The sequence below is a fragment of the Copadichromis virginalis genome, linkage group LG18, assembly GCF_057382275.1.
Source record: "Copadichromis virginalis isolate Kocher_CV1m ecotype Utaka linkage group LG18, C_Virginalis_male_GT1.1, whole genome shotgun sequence".
In the NCBI taxonomy this organism is placed as follows: domain Eukaryota; kingdom Metazoa; phylum Chordata; class Actinopteri; order Cichliformes; family Cichlidae; genus Copadichromis; species Copadichromis virginalis.
Window position 1 is genome coordinate 24,139,604 of NC_140635.1, and position 15,307 is coordinate 24,154,910.

At 40.4% G+C, this 15,307-nt stretch overlaps 1 protein-coding gene across 1 annotated transcript; it reads left to right on the top strand.

Annotated features, from left to right (window-relative positions):
• Window positions 1-3,990: 3,990 nt before the first annotated feature.
• LOC146687913 (electrogenic aspartate/glutamate antiporter SLC25A12, mitochondrial-like) lies at window positions 3,991-15,258 on the top strand. The gene is made up of 18 exons (XM_085440364.1): window positions 3,991-4,070; window positions 4,798-4,851; window positions 6,313-6,458; window positions 6,881-6,996; window positions 7,363-7,502; window positions 7,620-7,766; window positions 8,256-8,394; window positions 8,520-8,613; window positions 8,711-8,795; window positions 8,960-9,041; window positions 9,146-9,304; window positions 9,517-9,569; window positions 12,015-12,095; window positions 12,581-12,721; window positions 12,926-13,064; window positions 13,245-13,403; window positions 13,525-13,615; window positions 14,307-15,258. Exons 1-18 carry the CDS (start codon window positions 4,059-4,061, stop codon window positions 14,497-14,499), a joined length of 2,031 nt encoding a protein of 676 aa, XP_085296490.1. The 5' UTR covers window positions 3,991-4,058; the 3' UTR covers window positions 14,500-15,258.
• Window positions 15,259-15,307: the final 49 nt, after the last annotated feature.

The following is a 15,307-nucleotide window of genomic DNA, read 5'->3' on the forward strand; positions in this document are numbered from 1 at the left end:
GTGAAATCTAATTTTTAATAACAAAAATATTATTAAAAAAACAAATGGAAATCCATAAATATGCAGTTGTTTAATCTTAATAGTAAAATCTTTTCACTCCTTTATTGTTAGTAAATTACAGTAGCCTGTGAATCTGGCACCTCCTCTATAATGTCACTAGAGGGCGCTCTGATTGTCTGTAGAGCGGATTGACCAGCGCGATGTTGGAGATTGCAGAAATTGCTGTTGGAAATCTATACCTGATGGTGTTGCTGTGATTAAATATTTTTGTCCTTCAAATAAATGTAGGTAAATATGGAAAATAAAGACTGAGTCTATGACCTCATGTCCTGCAGGTAGGACAGTACTTCTTTTTTGGATGGATGGATGTGGATGGATGGATGTATAACACATGTATAAGTTGGAAGAAAAGAGTGAAATGACAAAAACGGCTGTGTAAAATAGAAATACACAAACATGTCTGGAAGCATCTCCACACCTCACTGTCACACATGTGGTTTTACTGGTAAAGTAGTAAACCCAGCAGGAAATTAGAGTATCACGTGTAAAAGGTCAAATCCGTTCATATGCTCATTTAAGCTGATGTGGTTCAAACACTGAAGTCTGTGTTTGTCTATGTAATCCTGCGATTGGAAAACAACTTGTGTGATTCCATTGCTTTTTATTTTATTGAAGGTAAGGTTAAAAGTCTCAGGACTTACTGTTTAGTTTACTTTGAGACTCGAAAATGCACACAGTGCACTTAGCAAAAAAGAAAAGAAGGTGTAGACAGAGCTTCTCCACATTGTAAAGAAACCATATGAAGAAGGAATATGATAGCGTGCCGAGAGAGGAACTATGGTATTGTATGAGGAAGGCAGGAGTGGCAAAGAAGTATGTGAGGGTGGTGCAGGACATGTATGACAAAAAGACACAGGTGAGGTGTGCGGTAGGGGTGACAGATGGGTTCAAGCTGGGGTTGGTATTAATTCAGGGATCTGTTCTGAACACCTTCTGGTTTGCAATGGTGATGGACAGGCAAACAGATGAGGTCAGGAAAAAGTCTCTGCAGACGTTGATGTTTGCAGACGACACTGATTTGACAGGTGGACAGGTGTGTGCGAATGAGAGGGAGACAGGTATAACAGTGAAGCTGCAAGGAATAGAGGTTGTTAAGAATAAATTTCTGGGGTCAACGATCCAAAACAACAGACGGTACACTGAAGAAAAGAGTAAAGAAGACAGGGTGGAGCAGGTGGAGTCAGAGGTGGTTTGTGACAAAAGGATACCAGCAAAAGTGAAAGGGAAGGTTTACAAGAGGATAGTGAGATAAAGAATCTCCAATATGGAGCTACCAGACTGGATGAAAAGAGGAAGACCACAGAGAAGATTCAGGGTTTATGTGAAAGAGAAGCATATTAGGAATACAGTAAGATTTAGACAGGTGATCTGCTGTGGTGGCCACTAAAGGGAACAGCCAAAGGAAGAAAAAGACATTTCTGTATTTATTCCTAGTTTTTGTGTTTTTTCCAGTTAAGGTTAGTTACATGTCAGTTGTAGAGTGAGCTTAGTACACAGCAAATCCAGCATGTCCAAATTAACACTGTCGGATTTGATTTCAACACTATTAAAGTGTCTATATGGGTCCACACCAGAGAGTGTTAATTTAACTCTTTTTGGAGAGTTGGTACGTTAACTCTGATTTAGTGTTAAACACCAAATCTGTCTGGAGTTGATAATTTAACACTTGGTTTTAAGAGTTTATATATTAACTCTCAAAGAGTATTTTAGTTTAACTACTTAAGAGTTATCTTCTAATTCATTGTAAAAAGCGGGAATTTTACTGTTCTGAACTTCTAGAAATTTCTTTTGGAAATAAACATTTACTAAAAAGATGCAATGGTTTTTGAAAAACATTTATTCTGAACTGTGCACCACAATTTCAAAACATTTTCTGAAAGATGTAACAGTGTACATGTTCTCACTTTCATTAGAATTTTGTTTATCAAAAGGTCTGACATAGGTGAGCTGGTAAATGCAAATAACAGCATTCTCATCACTTATTTCTTCAATACAATATGCAGGTCCTTCATTCATCCCTTTGTGGAACTTCAACGCACTTCTGCTCTCCCCCATATTTCATCTTCACAAGCATATCCTGTGCGGAGATCGAATAAAAATTAGTTGACACTAATTAATGGCACAAATAATCCAGTAAACAATTGCAGCACAGTAAAAGAAAAACAACCGAATCCGCTTTGAGCCATTACTTGTGTAAAGTATTTTCCTAAAAGACAAGGACTCAGGCAACAGGTAATACTGAACTAAATGTAAAACCTCAACCTTTTTCATTTTTACCTAAACCGTATGCACAAAACTCTGGAGGGATCTAAATGCTAACGTAGAATCGAGTCAGGACATCTGCTACTGCTGTTTGCTCGTTTTTTGTTTTTTTTTATGGGCGATCGTTTTCAGGCTTCAAGTAGCACCATTATACCAACATTTCACATTCTAGACATTGTTTTAGGTGTTATTGACCAAAAGTTTGACTGAAAATTCACATGCAAGCTTTTTTTCAAGGCTGTGGTATTTGCCCGCAAATAATACCTTTCAGCTAGCTAAAACAGAATATTATGCTATCAGCGAGCAACATGGCTAATGCCTTCCACACAGCTTTGTCTCAACTCCAAAGAGCCACAGAAGTAAAAGCTCATGATAATAATTGAAACAATCTTTGAAAAAATGACTTACCAAGCATGGCAAACAACTCAAATATGTAGAGCAAAATGTTCCGAAACGGCTTCACTTCAGCTTCGATTGGAGCCGTGCTGGGGGCGGAGTCTGTGAATTTACTCTGTTGGTGTCATAGCCCCTCTAGGAGTTCAGAGTTAAGAGGTCAAGAGTTAGTGTTTCCATTGTAACACCTCCAGATTTGACATAGAAACACTCATTTTTAACACTCTATTTTAACTACTATCATTTTACACCTCAGAGTTACATTAAAAGAATGTGACTCTACTTAGAGTAAAATTAACTCTACATTTGCAAGTAGACTATTAATACCAAAACATTTAACACTTTTGAATTTGCTGTGTAGTTTACCTCAATCTTTAACTCAATCTTTCCTAGTTCTTTTTTTTTTAATCTCTCCTCTCCCTGTGTAAGCGTGGATTTGCATTTCAGACAGACTATGGCAGTTTTGATGTTTCCTGTGGTTTGCCTACCTGTTTGGCCTGTTATGGATGTGTTAACATCTTCTGCGTTTGAGGCTTCTGCTAAAACAGCTGCCTCTTTATCAGATGAAGATTTAAGTTGATAATAGGTAGATTTTGATAATACAAACCACAGACTCAGTGACTGACTCTGTAATGTAGCTGTGCCATTTAACTATAGGGTTTATCGTACAGTACTCTAGTTAACACCTCTAAGACCCTGCAGATGACATTTCTACAATTATCATAGCACAGACAGATAACATGCCATAATATGCTAGTGGAGATACTGTAGTAGGTAGCTGCCTTATCAGTGAAAACAAACACAGCTCATATCTCTCATAAGGACACCTCACCAAGGTCAGGGAGATAAACTCTTATCTATTTTTAAACAAACAAAAAGTAAAATAAAGTGTGTGTTTTTTTGTTTTTTAAGCATGAAAATAAATAATTGCTACGTCATCTACACAGGACATCGAAATAAAGTCGGGCTGAATTCATAGATATTTTTAGAGCAGAATTCAAACCCACAGGTCTTTGTTGTTGTTTGTATATTGAACATTCTTTATTGATCTGTTCCAACAATGTGTAGCTCGGGGTGTCATCAAAAACTAAAGTGACAGTATTACTAGCTGCTGTGGTATTTGTAGTATGAGCAGTGGGATAGTCGCAGTAGTGTAGTACTTTTACTAACCGCAGTAACAGGAGTCTCAGAGCTGGCACAGGTTGATAGCTAAACCAATTTACCGGCCGCACCTTCTTTTTTCAAAGCGCGCGCTGTTTCGTTTCATTTTCCGACACTTGTAGCTACACGTCTGAGCGCGAGCGCTGCGTCTTGCTCGCTCACTGTACTGACGTCAAACCAGCATGGCGGTCAAGGTGACTTGTGGTTCGCTCTCCTAGCGTTTTTCAAACCTCTACTTTGCCATGTTTGCATGTTTTCTGTTCGTTTTCTTGTGTATGAGCTATCGAAGCTAGCCTTTCTGCTCCCTTCCGGGTTGGCTCTCTCGGGCTCGGTGTATACCGACGCTGTAGCATCCCTGCTAGCTGCTGCACAGCGGAGGCTGGCCTTGACGAGACATCCACGAAGCCCGGAATTAGCGAAGCAATGCTATACAGCTATCGGACTACTATTACTGCAGTGATTAAACAAAATCACTACCGCTAGCCGAACTCCCATCTTTTCACAGCAGTCAACTCTTAGTTTGCTCTCATCTTGTTGCTCGTTTTAAACTATAACAATGAAACTGTTTGTGTCCTTTTCACATCAGTGGAGTGTGCTTGCTAGCTGGCTACCGGATAACGGTAGTTTTGATTTTTGTAGAAGGGCTTGGCTTGTTGGCTGGTGGGCTTTCCTACATGGCTCAACTTAAATGTACGCCACGTCGCAGTTCTTAGCTTTTATGTATTTGCCGCAGTGGGTCGGTTGTCCTTCACGGCAGTGGACGCTTTCAAGGAGACATCACCCCCTAAAGCTTTTTTTTTTCTTGCTCGCTTTGCTTCTTGCTATGTCCAACTCTCCGCTTGCAAAACTTGCTTTTGCTTTGTTGGTGTTTTAAAAGCACTTTCGAAAATGTCATCGTTATTTTGGTGTGTGCTGTTTTAGGTGCAATCTACCAAACGCGGGGACCCAAGTGAGCTTAAAGCAATCTTCCAGCAGGTAAGCGCTAACAAAAATAGTATGTCATCTTATGCATAACTGCATATTAACTCGATATATCTGTTAAACAACTGTGTTGTTGCGTGGGGGGTAGTCTGAACTGTTTGTTTGTTTGTTTTTTGGTGAATGAGCTTGTAAAGTTGTGTCATGAGGTTTAAGTTACAGCATAAGCCGGGGTGTATCTGAATGGCACATTCATTAGTTAGCCAAACAGAGCTTTATTTTTCCTCACTGAAGTTAAAGCATAAAGTCAGTTGTAGCTTATTCTTGTTTGGTCACTAACAGCGGATGTGAGTGGTTGATACAGCGTTGCAAAAGTGTAATATGTTTTTTTTCCTCAGCTGTCTCCTCGTATTATCAATATGTGTCACGCTGTCATACTCGGTGGTTGCTCTCCGAGCCTGGTTACCTCATTTAAGCGATCAGGCTGAATTTAGTTGCATGTCCGAGGATACTGGTCCATGTTTGACCGTGTGATGCAATGAGAGACTGTGGTAACAGCAGACTTTGCTAACCTTCAGCTTTCTCCACTGTCTTCTTCGTGGAGAGTGTGTGACCTGCTGCGTGGTTGTCCTGCCGGTCAGCAGTTTTTAGCACACTGACAATACAGAAGGTCAAATAACTTGGAAACTCCTGCCAACAAACATTAGTCCACGTGTGCCTGCTCGTGCTTGTGGAAATGTGTCTCTGACATGTCATGGTGTAGCTGCATGATTCGTGACCTTGGTGGTTCAGGTGCAGCATAAATAGTCATTACAGTTTGGTAAGACGCCAACAAGTGATGCAGGGTGGTTAACTTGATAGCTTTTATTAATGATCTGCAACTGTAACAAAGTTTGTGTAGTTTCTTGCTGTATAATATTTGCATCTCATGACTTGTGATTTTAATTTGAGGTAAACAGTATACAGTGTGTTACTGTCGTTTTCCACTGCTAGTGTCCCTGTGAGCTCCTGGGAGGAGACACCAATTCCTTTGGTTTTGTATGAAGGGCGTGTATATAATGGCCTGCATTTGTATAGCGCTTTTCTAGTCCATAGGACCCCAAAGTGCTTTACACTACATTCAGTCATTCACCCATTCACACACACATTCACACACTGGCAATGGCAAGCTACATTGTAGCCTGGGATCGAACCACCGACCTTCTGATTAGTGGCTGACCTGCTCTGCCACCTGAGCTACAGCCACCCCCATAATTTAAAAAGGAAAAAAAAACACCAAATGAAAACACGTGGAGCTATCCACTGTGACAACCCTTTGTGAAAGTAATCACTGTCATGCTCCACTTTTGTCTCCAAGCACTGTGGGCACACAGGTCTTTGGTTAGGGTTAAAAAGCTGTAATGTCAAGTGTCATACTGGTGGATTGGGTGAACTTATGAATCAAAATGGCAATACCTGTATTTGTTTAGCATGTCTTTTAAGGCATCCAAGATGATGGTATGTTCTTTCTCCTCTCAGTATGCCAGTGTAGAGGGCAAGGATGGAGAGAGGTTCATGACCCCAGGAGACTTTGTCCAGAGGTATCTAGGACTACATACACAGATTCACCACAACCCCAAAACTGTTCAGCTCATCGCTGCTGTGGCTGACACCACAAAGGACGGGTATGTACTGATAAAAACACTGCATACACAAGCTCTCAGTTTATCAGCACTAATTGACAATTTATTGAGACATGTCTGATTGCTATTACAGCTACTTTAGATAAGATAAAATACACAGTGGAAAAAAAAAAAACCCCTCTGAAAAGTGTATCGCTTTATTCAGAAATGAAAGATGGTGTTTCTGTCAGTCATCGGCTTGCCTTCTAATTCATACAGAAACATAGTGACCGTGGGGTTTTTTTGTTTGTTTGTTTATTTGTTTTTTAATAGGGGTGATAAAACTGAGAAAATGTATTGTTCCTTGAACTAGTATTGCGTGAGCTCGCCTTTGCTTCATTCCACAGTCTTTAATCTCTTAATGATGCCTTTAAACGTTAAACCTTCTTTTTTCCTCTCTCTCTAAAACCCACACACCTTTGCAGGCTGATTTCATTCCAGGAGTTTCTTGCATTTGAATCTGTGTTGTGTGCACCGGACGCTCTCTTCATAGTAGCTTTTCAGCTGTTTGACAAGTCTGGAACTGGAGACATTTCCTTTGGTATGTGTGCATTTATGCCTTATTTCACTTAATATGTGTAAAGACTGAGCTTCATGCAGTTTCAGAATGTTTCAGCATGGAGTTTATTCCGCTGCACTGAATTCATTCCTGTTTGTCAGCAAAGAAATTTTCATGCTTTGCTGCAGTGTAGAAGTAATTTCCCAACATGACATTGTTAATCAGATTATTCCTTAGGCTTAAACATTACACATGGATGAGTTTATGTAATTGTTCCCATGCTGTCTCCCTTCTTTCCAATACCACACACGCAAAACTCTGTTGTAGAAATGAAATGCTTTAACCTCAAAGTTTAAGAAAGACCTGCTAAGATTTTTTTTTTTTTTTTAATGTGTATCTGTGCTGCAGAAAATGTGCAGGACATCTTCAGCCAGACCACAGTGCACCACCATATTCCTTTCAACTGGAACTGTGAGTTCATCCGTCTGCACTTTGGACACGACCGCAAGAAACACCTCAACTACCTCGAGTTCACCCAATTCCTGCAGGTATATTGGGGGCCTTTTATGCTTTCGTTTCTTTGTTTCACTTTTCCTTTCTCAACATATTGTGTGACTGACTTTATTTACATTATTTACACACTGTCTTGCGATGTCTTTTTTTAGGAGCTGCAGTTGGAGCATGCACGCCAGGCATTTGCCCAAAAGGACAAAGGCAAGAATGGTGTCATCTCTGCCCTGGACTTCAGTGACATTATGTCCACTATCAGACACCACGTGCTCACCCCTTTTGTGGAGGAGAACCTTGTCTCGGTGAGTGTTGCGGCTCTTCAGACTGGTATTGTAACCTGAGTTTGAAATGGGATTAACGTGATGTAAATCAAAAGCTTAATCTTTGCTGAAGTTTTGATCACTCACAAGTAGAAGTGTAACTAGAAGTGTAACCTGCTGTGAGGTACTGAAATTTACAACCTCACCAGAGGTGAATCCTGTTTAGCTTCTCATCTGGGGTTAATAGCATTAAAGGATAATATGGTTATTTTGAACATGACCCTGATGTTTTTAAATGATCTTTTAAGCGTCATACTCATGCTGAGTGTTCTCTTAGTCATCGGTGCTTTCAGACCTTCCCACTTTGAAGCATAACCTTTTTGGCCTAAAAGTGTCAGAAGTTCCCAATTTTTACAATATGTCAGTTATTTTAAAGTTGATCCTGTGACCTCATGAAGAGATTATTTTTAAAAGAAAAAACTTGCTGATGAAGCCGTACCTGATGTGCATTGCCTTTCTTCTTTCTGCCAGGCTGCCGGAGGAAGTACCTCTCACATGGTCAGCTTCTCTTACTTCAATGCCTTCAATTCTCTCCTGAACAACATGGAGCTTATTCGCAAGATTTACAGCACACTGGCTGGCACGCGGAAGGACACGCTCGTGACCAAAGGTGCACATATCGTTACATTACTGTGACGTTGTGGCTTTCTGTTTCAAATGACATGTTTCATGGTTGACAGTCATAAATGCTGATGTTTAACTGAAATGTTTCTTCCTGACCTCTCTGATCTTCAGAGGAGTTTGTTCATGCAGCCAACAAGTTTGGTCAGATCACTCCTATGGAAATTGACATCCTTTATCAGTTATCAGGCCTGCACTCTCCCTCTGGGTAAAGACACACTCATGCCCAAATTCTTACATTCAGTATGCATTTGACTGATATTTGCATACAATGCTGATAATGGGGAAATGACCATGTTTTTCAGGCGCCTGAACCTTGCTGACATTGACAGGATAGCTCCACTAGAGGAGGGGTGCCTGCCCTATCACCTGGCTGAAAGCCAGAAACAGGTAGGATGCTTGTAACGGGCTGGCTACACATCCTGTTATTAATAACTGACCTAAAACCAGAACAAGATTTTACTGTGTATAAATATTTTCAAACCTCAGTGCAATGTTTAATTTAATACAGTATGAAAAACAATTTAGATTATATTATTTGTGTTATTCATCAGGCCCACGGAGATACTTCAAGGTCTGTGTGGCTCCAAATTGCAGAGTCCGCCTACAGGTTCACCCTGGGCTCCATTGCTGGAGGTGATCTCAACAGTGCTCTCTAACAGGCACATACCAAAAACCTGTTATCTCATTTAGTGGATTCTAATCAGTCTGACTTTGGGTGTATTTTTTGTTTTTAATAGCCACGGGGGCAACAGCTGTGTACCCCATTGATTTGGTAAAGACTCGTATGCAGAATCAGAGGTCCACCGGATCCTTTGTTGGCGAGTTGATGTACAAGAACAGCTTTGACTGTGCTAAGAAGGTGCTGCGCTACGAGGGCTTCTTTGGCTTCTATAGAGGTAGGCTCACCTCCTGCCTGTTTTATCCTCCTGTCTCTACACAGAACGTCATACGTTTCACAACTTATGTTATTTTCTTATCTGCAACACCCAATTTATCTTGCTAAAAAATCAGTGTAAATACTTTTATGTATTTTTTTCACATTTCTGTTTGCCCAGTATTGCTAATGAAAGGAGAGTCTTGTAACCCAATCTCTCATAATGCCCCACAGGTCTGGTTCCTCAGCTCATAGGTGTGGCACCAGAGAAGGCTATCAAACTTACAGTGAGTACTCATAAAAGGCTTTTTATGACCAAACGGGTCCGGGGTCTAGGGCTGGGCCATATTATACCGTTCACGGTAATACCGGTATAATGTTAGGCAACGATAGGAAAATGAAATATCGCGATAGAATATGAGTAAAACGAGAAAGCGCAGTGCCTTTGTTTTCATACGCACATGGCTGATTGTTGAGTGAAACAGATGAACCAGATTTGGTTTGTAAAAATGGTGCAACTTCAGTGATGTGGAACTGGTTTGGTGTTTGTCCGGCAGATACACGACAAAGCACATTTTTTTGCAGAACATGCAAGCGGCCGTCGTTATTGTCGTATTTGTCGGACTAAGATGCTCTTAAATGTGGGAGTAATCTGGGTCCTAAACTCCGTATCGTTCAGGTCAAACGAACACTGCAGAACACTGAGAGTTAAAAACTGTCTAAATTCTTTCATCTTTAATAAAACGATCAGAATTGCTGCTTTACCAGGTGTAACTATGAAGTTTAACTTCCAGGCATCCATGAAAACAAAATTTATTACATTTAACGGAGTTAGAAGTTAGCAGGAAGCTAGCGGATGTTAGCTCGCTAGTTTCGCTAGTTACCTAAGCATGATATAGCATGTTCTGACGGAGAGATTTCTGAAAAAATTCGAACGTACAGCTCTGCTATCACTTCCAACATAAATGAAGACAGGAAACTAAACAGCAGTGACGTTTGTAGGGTTACTGAAGTTGGGCTAGCTGGTATACAATGATGTGCTATGTGATCGCTAGCGACACAGCTATGTTAGCATAACATAAACAGTGAAGCTGAAGGACGAACACTAACACTTTTCCACTTATAAAAGTTAACGTTAAGGTTCCTGATAGTTAGAGACAAATGCAATCGCATGGCAGGATGCTGTAAACGGACCAAACTTCAGTCAGGAGAACAACTGAGATAATCCATCCACAAGGTACAAGGTTAGTCATTAATATACTGCAGCAACATGGGAATAGAGCAGCTGCCAGAGAATTCAACATTAATGAATCAATGGTACAGAAGTGGAGGAAGCAAGAAGAATGAGTTTAATAAAGTTTGATTTATCTGACTGCTTTGTTTCGCTTAATGTGCCTTATAATCCCGTGCACCTTATGGTCCAAAAAATACGTACTGCACACTGCAGTTTAATGTTGCAAAGCACCTCTTTTTAACTTCAGTGGATATTATACATGGTTATGTTCAGGATGTGTCAGCCCATTTCTACTGGAAATGCCTTTTGGTTAAACTTTCAGCAAGGAATTTGCATTTGCACTGTTACATTTTTATAAAGCTTTAATGTACATAAAAACCAGCTTCTTGTTTAAGTGAAAATAAATGGAAGGTTGTCTTTTTGCGCTAGTAATGTTGTGGAGTTGTATTTTGTCTCGCATCAATTATATCGTCAGTTATATCGTTATCGCAAATATATATCGTGATAAATATTTTTGGCGATATCGCCCTGCTCTACCGAGGTCTCCCTCAGGGTAACTACCAAGTAGGGTGCTCCACCCTGCGAGAATGAAACGCCTTCAAGAGCTATTTGTATTTGCATTTCCAAACGCTTTGTGATTGGTGTCTACTTTGGTTGCTGTGGGGTTTTGTTTTGTTTTGTTTTTAATCCAATTTTGGTTTCATCATGTTCTCTCCACATTGCTTCACTGTAGTTTGGAAACCTCTAGGTAGTTAAGAGGAAATCTTACTGAATGTTTTTTCCATTTCCTGTGTCACACACAGGGTTAAAAAGCCTGGACTTCACTTTTGGTACATTTTTGTGTTTAATGTTTAGAGCAGTCTTTCTATTTTTAGCTGTTTGTGCAGCCAATGTCAAAGTCCTTCTGCGCTAATATTTACATGTCCTTTTTTTTCCCTTTTTGTATTTTTTGAAAACGTCCATTATTTTTGAGGCACTGTGTCAAGATCAATCACAGTTACATCACTCAGTATTTCCTAATATGCTGGAGACTACCTGAACTAAAGCAAGAGCTTAAAGGGTTCACAGCAGGGTTGTAGAAACTCAGATTATTGTTAGCAGTTTTAGTACAGAGAAACCAGATAATGGGGGACTTCCTCTGTAAGTGTTGAGATAAGGTTCTTGTAGTATAACAATACATTGGCTTAAGTAAACATCACTAAATACAAAAACGCTGCAAAAGCACACAAAACACAATGGAAATGGAAAAGTGTTTTCCGTAACTTTTCCGTCACGTTACAGTCTCCCCAAAAACATTTCTGTTGTGTCTTTTTCTGTTTGTTGGTGTTTTCTTAAGTCGCTGTGGGTTTGACCTCTCAGGGCCACCATATAAAGATGCCTGTACAGCATTTCAACAGTAGGGGCAGTAGGGCATTATGTTGAGGCAGCTCCACAAAAGTAAGATTAAGCTGATTGAGTTTGTCTTTTTTTTTTTTTTTTTGGGTTTTTTGTCCCACAGGTGAATGACTTTGTAAGAGATAAGTTTACCGAAAAAGATGACACAATTCCTCTCTTCGCTGAGATTATGGCGGGTGGCTGTGTAAGTACTGAGTGCCAGACTTTCTCTCTTTTCCTCTTTTTAATGAATGAATGTGTGAATGAATCAAAGAGTACTCAGTAAGAAAATGTGGATAGTCACTTAAGAGTGTGTGCAGTAACATGCATGGAGTCCTCTCATTTGCTGCGTTAAGTTGCCTGCCGAGTCCGATTTGCGTTACTAACAGTGGATGCACTGCTAATTTGCTCCCAGAGTGAACCGAATGTCCAATGCAACATGTTCTTTTTCTGTTTTTGTTTTTGATAGCGTTGTTCATCTTTACACACATTGGCCCAGCACTCCTTACCGTCCGAGGAAATGGCAAAGTAATTGATCGATCAGGATGTAATTGTTACTTTTGATACTTTTTCATGAGAAAAAAAAACTTGGTTCCCATCCCTGAGCTGCATACATGTGAGATGCAGAAGCAGATTTAAAATTGCAAGCGTGGAAAAGTCATCCGTTGCCTTCTTTCCTTGTGTATTTAGGCTGGAGCCTCTCAGGTGATCTTTACCAACCCTCTGGAGATTGTGAAGATCCGCCTGCAGGTTGCAGGTGAGATCACCACTGGACCTCGAGTCAGTGCACTGAGTGTGGTCCGTGACCTGGGCTTCTTCGGTCTCTATAAGGTAACATTCTTTGAAACGTATGAAACCCTCTCCAGGTTGTAAGAGCAGTCTGTAATCATGAGAGTAGCAGTACAAACGGTGTTCTTTCCTCCTTGGTGGAGAAATAAATTCTTTCACTTAAAGCTTCTCGTATCTATGGACACTTGCCATCTTTACATCTGGTTTTCACTGTTGCATTTTTCTGTCTTTAATGTGTCTTTTTAGGGTGCTAAAGCTTGTTTTTTAAGGGACATCCCCTTCTCAGCCATCTATTTCCCTGTGTACGCCCACACAAAGACTCAACTAGCTGATGAACAAGGCAGGCTGGGACCTTTGCAGCTTCTCAGTGCTGGAGCAATCGCAGGTGATTATAATTCACAACATGAAGTCAGTCAGTGCTCCGTATTAGCATGCCATCTGATCTGTGCTACAATTTATAAAGAAAACCATGAGAGAAATATGTGCATACTGTTTTTCACTTCCACTTAAAGCACAAAGACCATATTTTCCATTAGCTTCATGACTCCCTGTAACTGTTTTCCAGGTATTCCTGCTGCCTCCCTTGTGACACCTGCTGATGTCATTAAGACACGTCTACAAGTTGCGGCAAGGGCAGGGCAGACCACCTACTCTGGAGTCATCGATTGCTTCAAGAAGATTTTGAGAGAGGAAGGTTTCAGAGCTTTGTGGAAGGGAGCTGGAGGTGTGTGGCTGTGTATCACTGGACAAGTAGATGCGCTGTGTCTCTGATTGTTTTGGGGTTTTTTCAGTTAAACTAACCTAAACTGTTTGGGGTTTTTTTGTTTTGTTTTTCTTTTCTCCAGCTCGTATGTGCCGATCTTCTCCTCAGTTTGGTGTGACTCTGGTGACTTATGAACTCTTGCAACGGTGGTTCTACGTTGACTTTGGCGGACAGTAAGTTCTTTTTTTCTTTTAAATATGTGTGTCCAGCTAAGTCTTCTTCTGTTTTGTATCCATATAAGTATTTAAAAATATGTTTGGAAAGTTGTCAGCGCTCCTGTGATGAGAGAGAACAGTGTGCTGTAGCACAGTAACATTGCTATATTACAAAGCATTGTAACACATGTCCGTATAAAAGAGACTTACAGTGGTGCCACAAAGTATTTGGATACATTAGGTATAAATTATCAGAGGAGATGGCATTTATTTGAAATGAGGATATCACAAGCACAGTTGTGAAAGGGGGGTTCCAATATTTGAAAACATTTTGAGTCATGTTTCATGTCAATCTTGTAATTTGCTGCTCTTTAAAGGCCTTAAATCAACCACTTTCCTTTGTGGTCTAAGTTTTCTTTACTGCACTCTTTTACCCTATTTTATCTCTTTAGTGATGTTTTTGCCATGTTTTGCTCCCTTATGCAGTTACATTTTTTTTACAAATTCCCTCAGAAAAAACAAAGTGACACTTAGTCAACCGCTTTGGGGTTGATTAAGGGAGGCCGTCTCATTTAAAAACAGACCTTTTGAAGTCCATTAAAGTAGTTATTATGGATGGTTCAACCATAAAAAATACATTTTGATGCCTACAAAGTTACTAAACAACTTTGGTTGTGAAATGACTCGTCATGTCCTATCCTCTCTGCAGTCGTCCAGCTGGATCCAAACCCAAACCCAAGTCTCGAATCTCAGAGCTTCCTCCCATCAATGTGGACCACATTGGAGGTTACCACCTGGCTGCAGCTACCTTTGCTGGGGTGGAGAATAAATTTGGACTCCACCTTCCCAAATTCAAGTCGTCCGGTGTGGCTTCCATACATCACCCAGCTCAAGCACCGTAGAGGTCTCGATATCCATATCATTTCATCATCCCTCTCCACCATTACCAGGAGCCAGACACTCAGATAGACACACAAATGAAGCACACACTCCACAAAAAGAGGTCACTGACTTAGGAACAAACACCACTGGCCCATTACTCTCTTCGGGGTAAAAGGTGTGCTTCAGTGGCCACTAGCCAGCCATAGAGGTGGAGAGCTGCCTGCAGCTGTACAACAGAGCAGACAGCGATGGGGACCAGAATCTCTGACTGTGTTCAATCTTCAGTGGCTGTATGCTCCTGGCAGCTTCATCTTTTCTCTTCTTCTCAAAACGGAGCCTTGGGCACTCCTCTGTCTCTCATGATATGATTTTCATTTTGTTTTCTGTCTGATACTCAGTATGAGCAGGACTTCTCTTCTTGGACAGAGGGTATAGGAAATATTAGATTGATCTGCACGGTATGTGGGGCTTCACTGTCAACCTGTCCTCATTCAGGAGGTTTGATACTGTACATATTGTATAACTGTACTGACCAGATGTTACGAGAGAGCTCCATAACATTCAGTCAACAGAACAGTTCAGTAACTGTAATGTTATGGCACTGTGGGGCTTTGGGCCCTCGCCTCTGAGAATCACTCTTACTGATGTACAGAACTTTTCAAGTGTTTGATTTAAAAAGAAGAATCATGAGCAGAGAATTAGTTCTTAATAAATTAAGTGTATCTCATTTGAGTCATTGTATTTTAATGAAATAAATAATCCATATGGTTTTAATTTTACCAGTATGTCTCAAATTTTATTCCAATGGGAAAGTGCAACCATCCATTG

What these genes read in the sequence shown, in the direction of transcription:
- LOC146687913 (XM_085440364.1), top strand. An exon ending in TTAAAGCAATCTTCCAGCAG is followed by an intron (nt 4,852 to 6,312) that starts GTAAGCGCTAAC and finishes TTCTCCTCTCAG; the next exon opens with TATGCCAGTGTAGAGGGCAA. An exon ending in TTTGTGGAAGGGAGCTGGAG is followed by an intron (nt 13,404 to 13,524) that starts GTGTGTGGCTGT and finishes TCTTTTCTCCAG; the next exon opens with CTCGTATGTGCCGATCTTCT.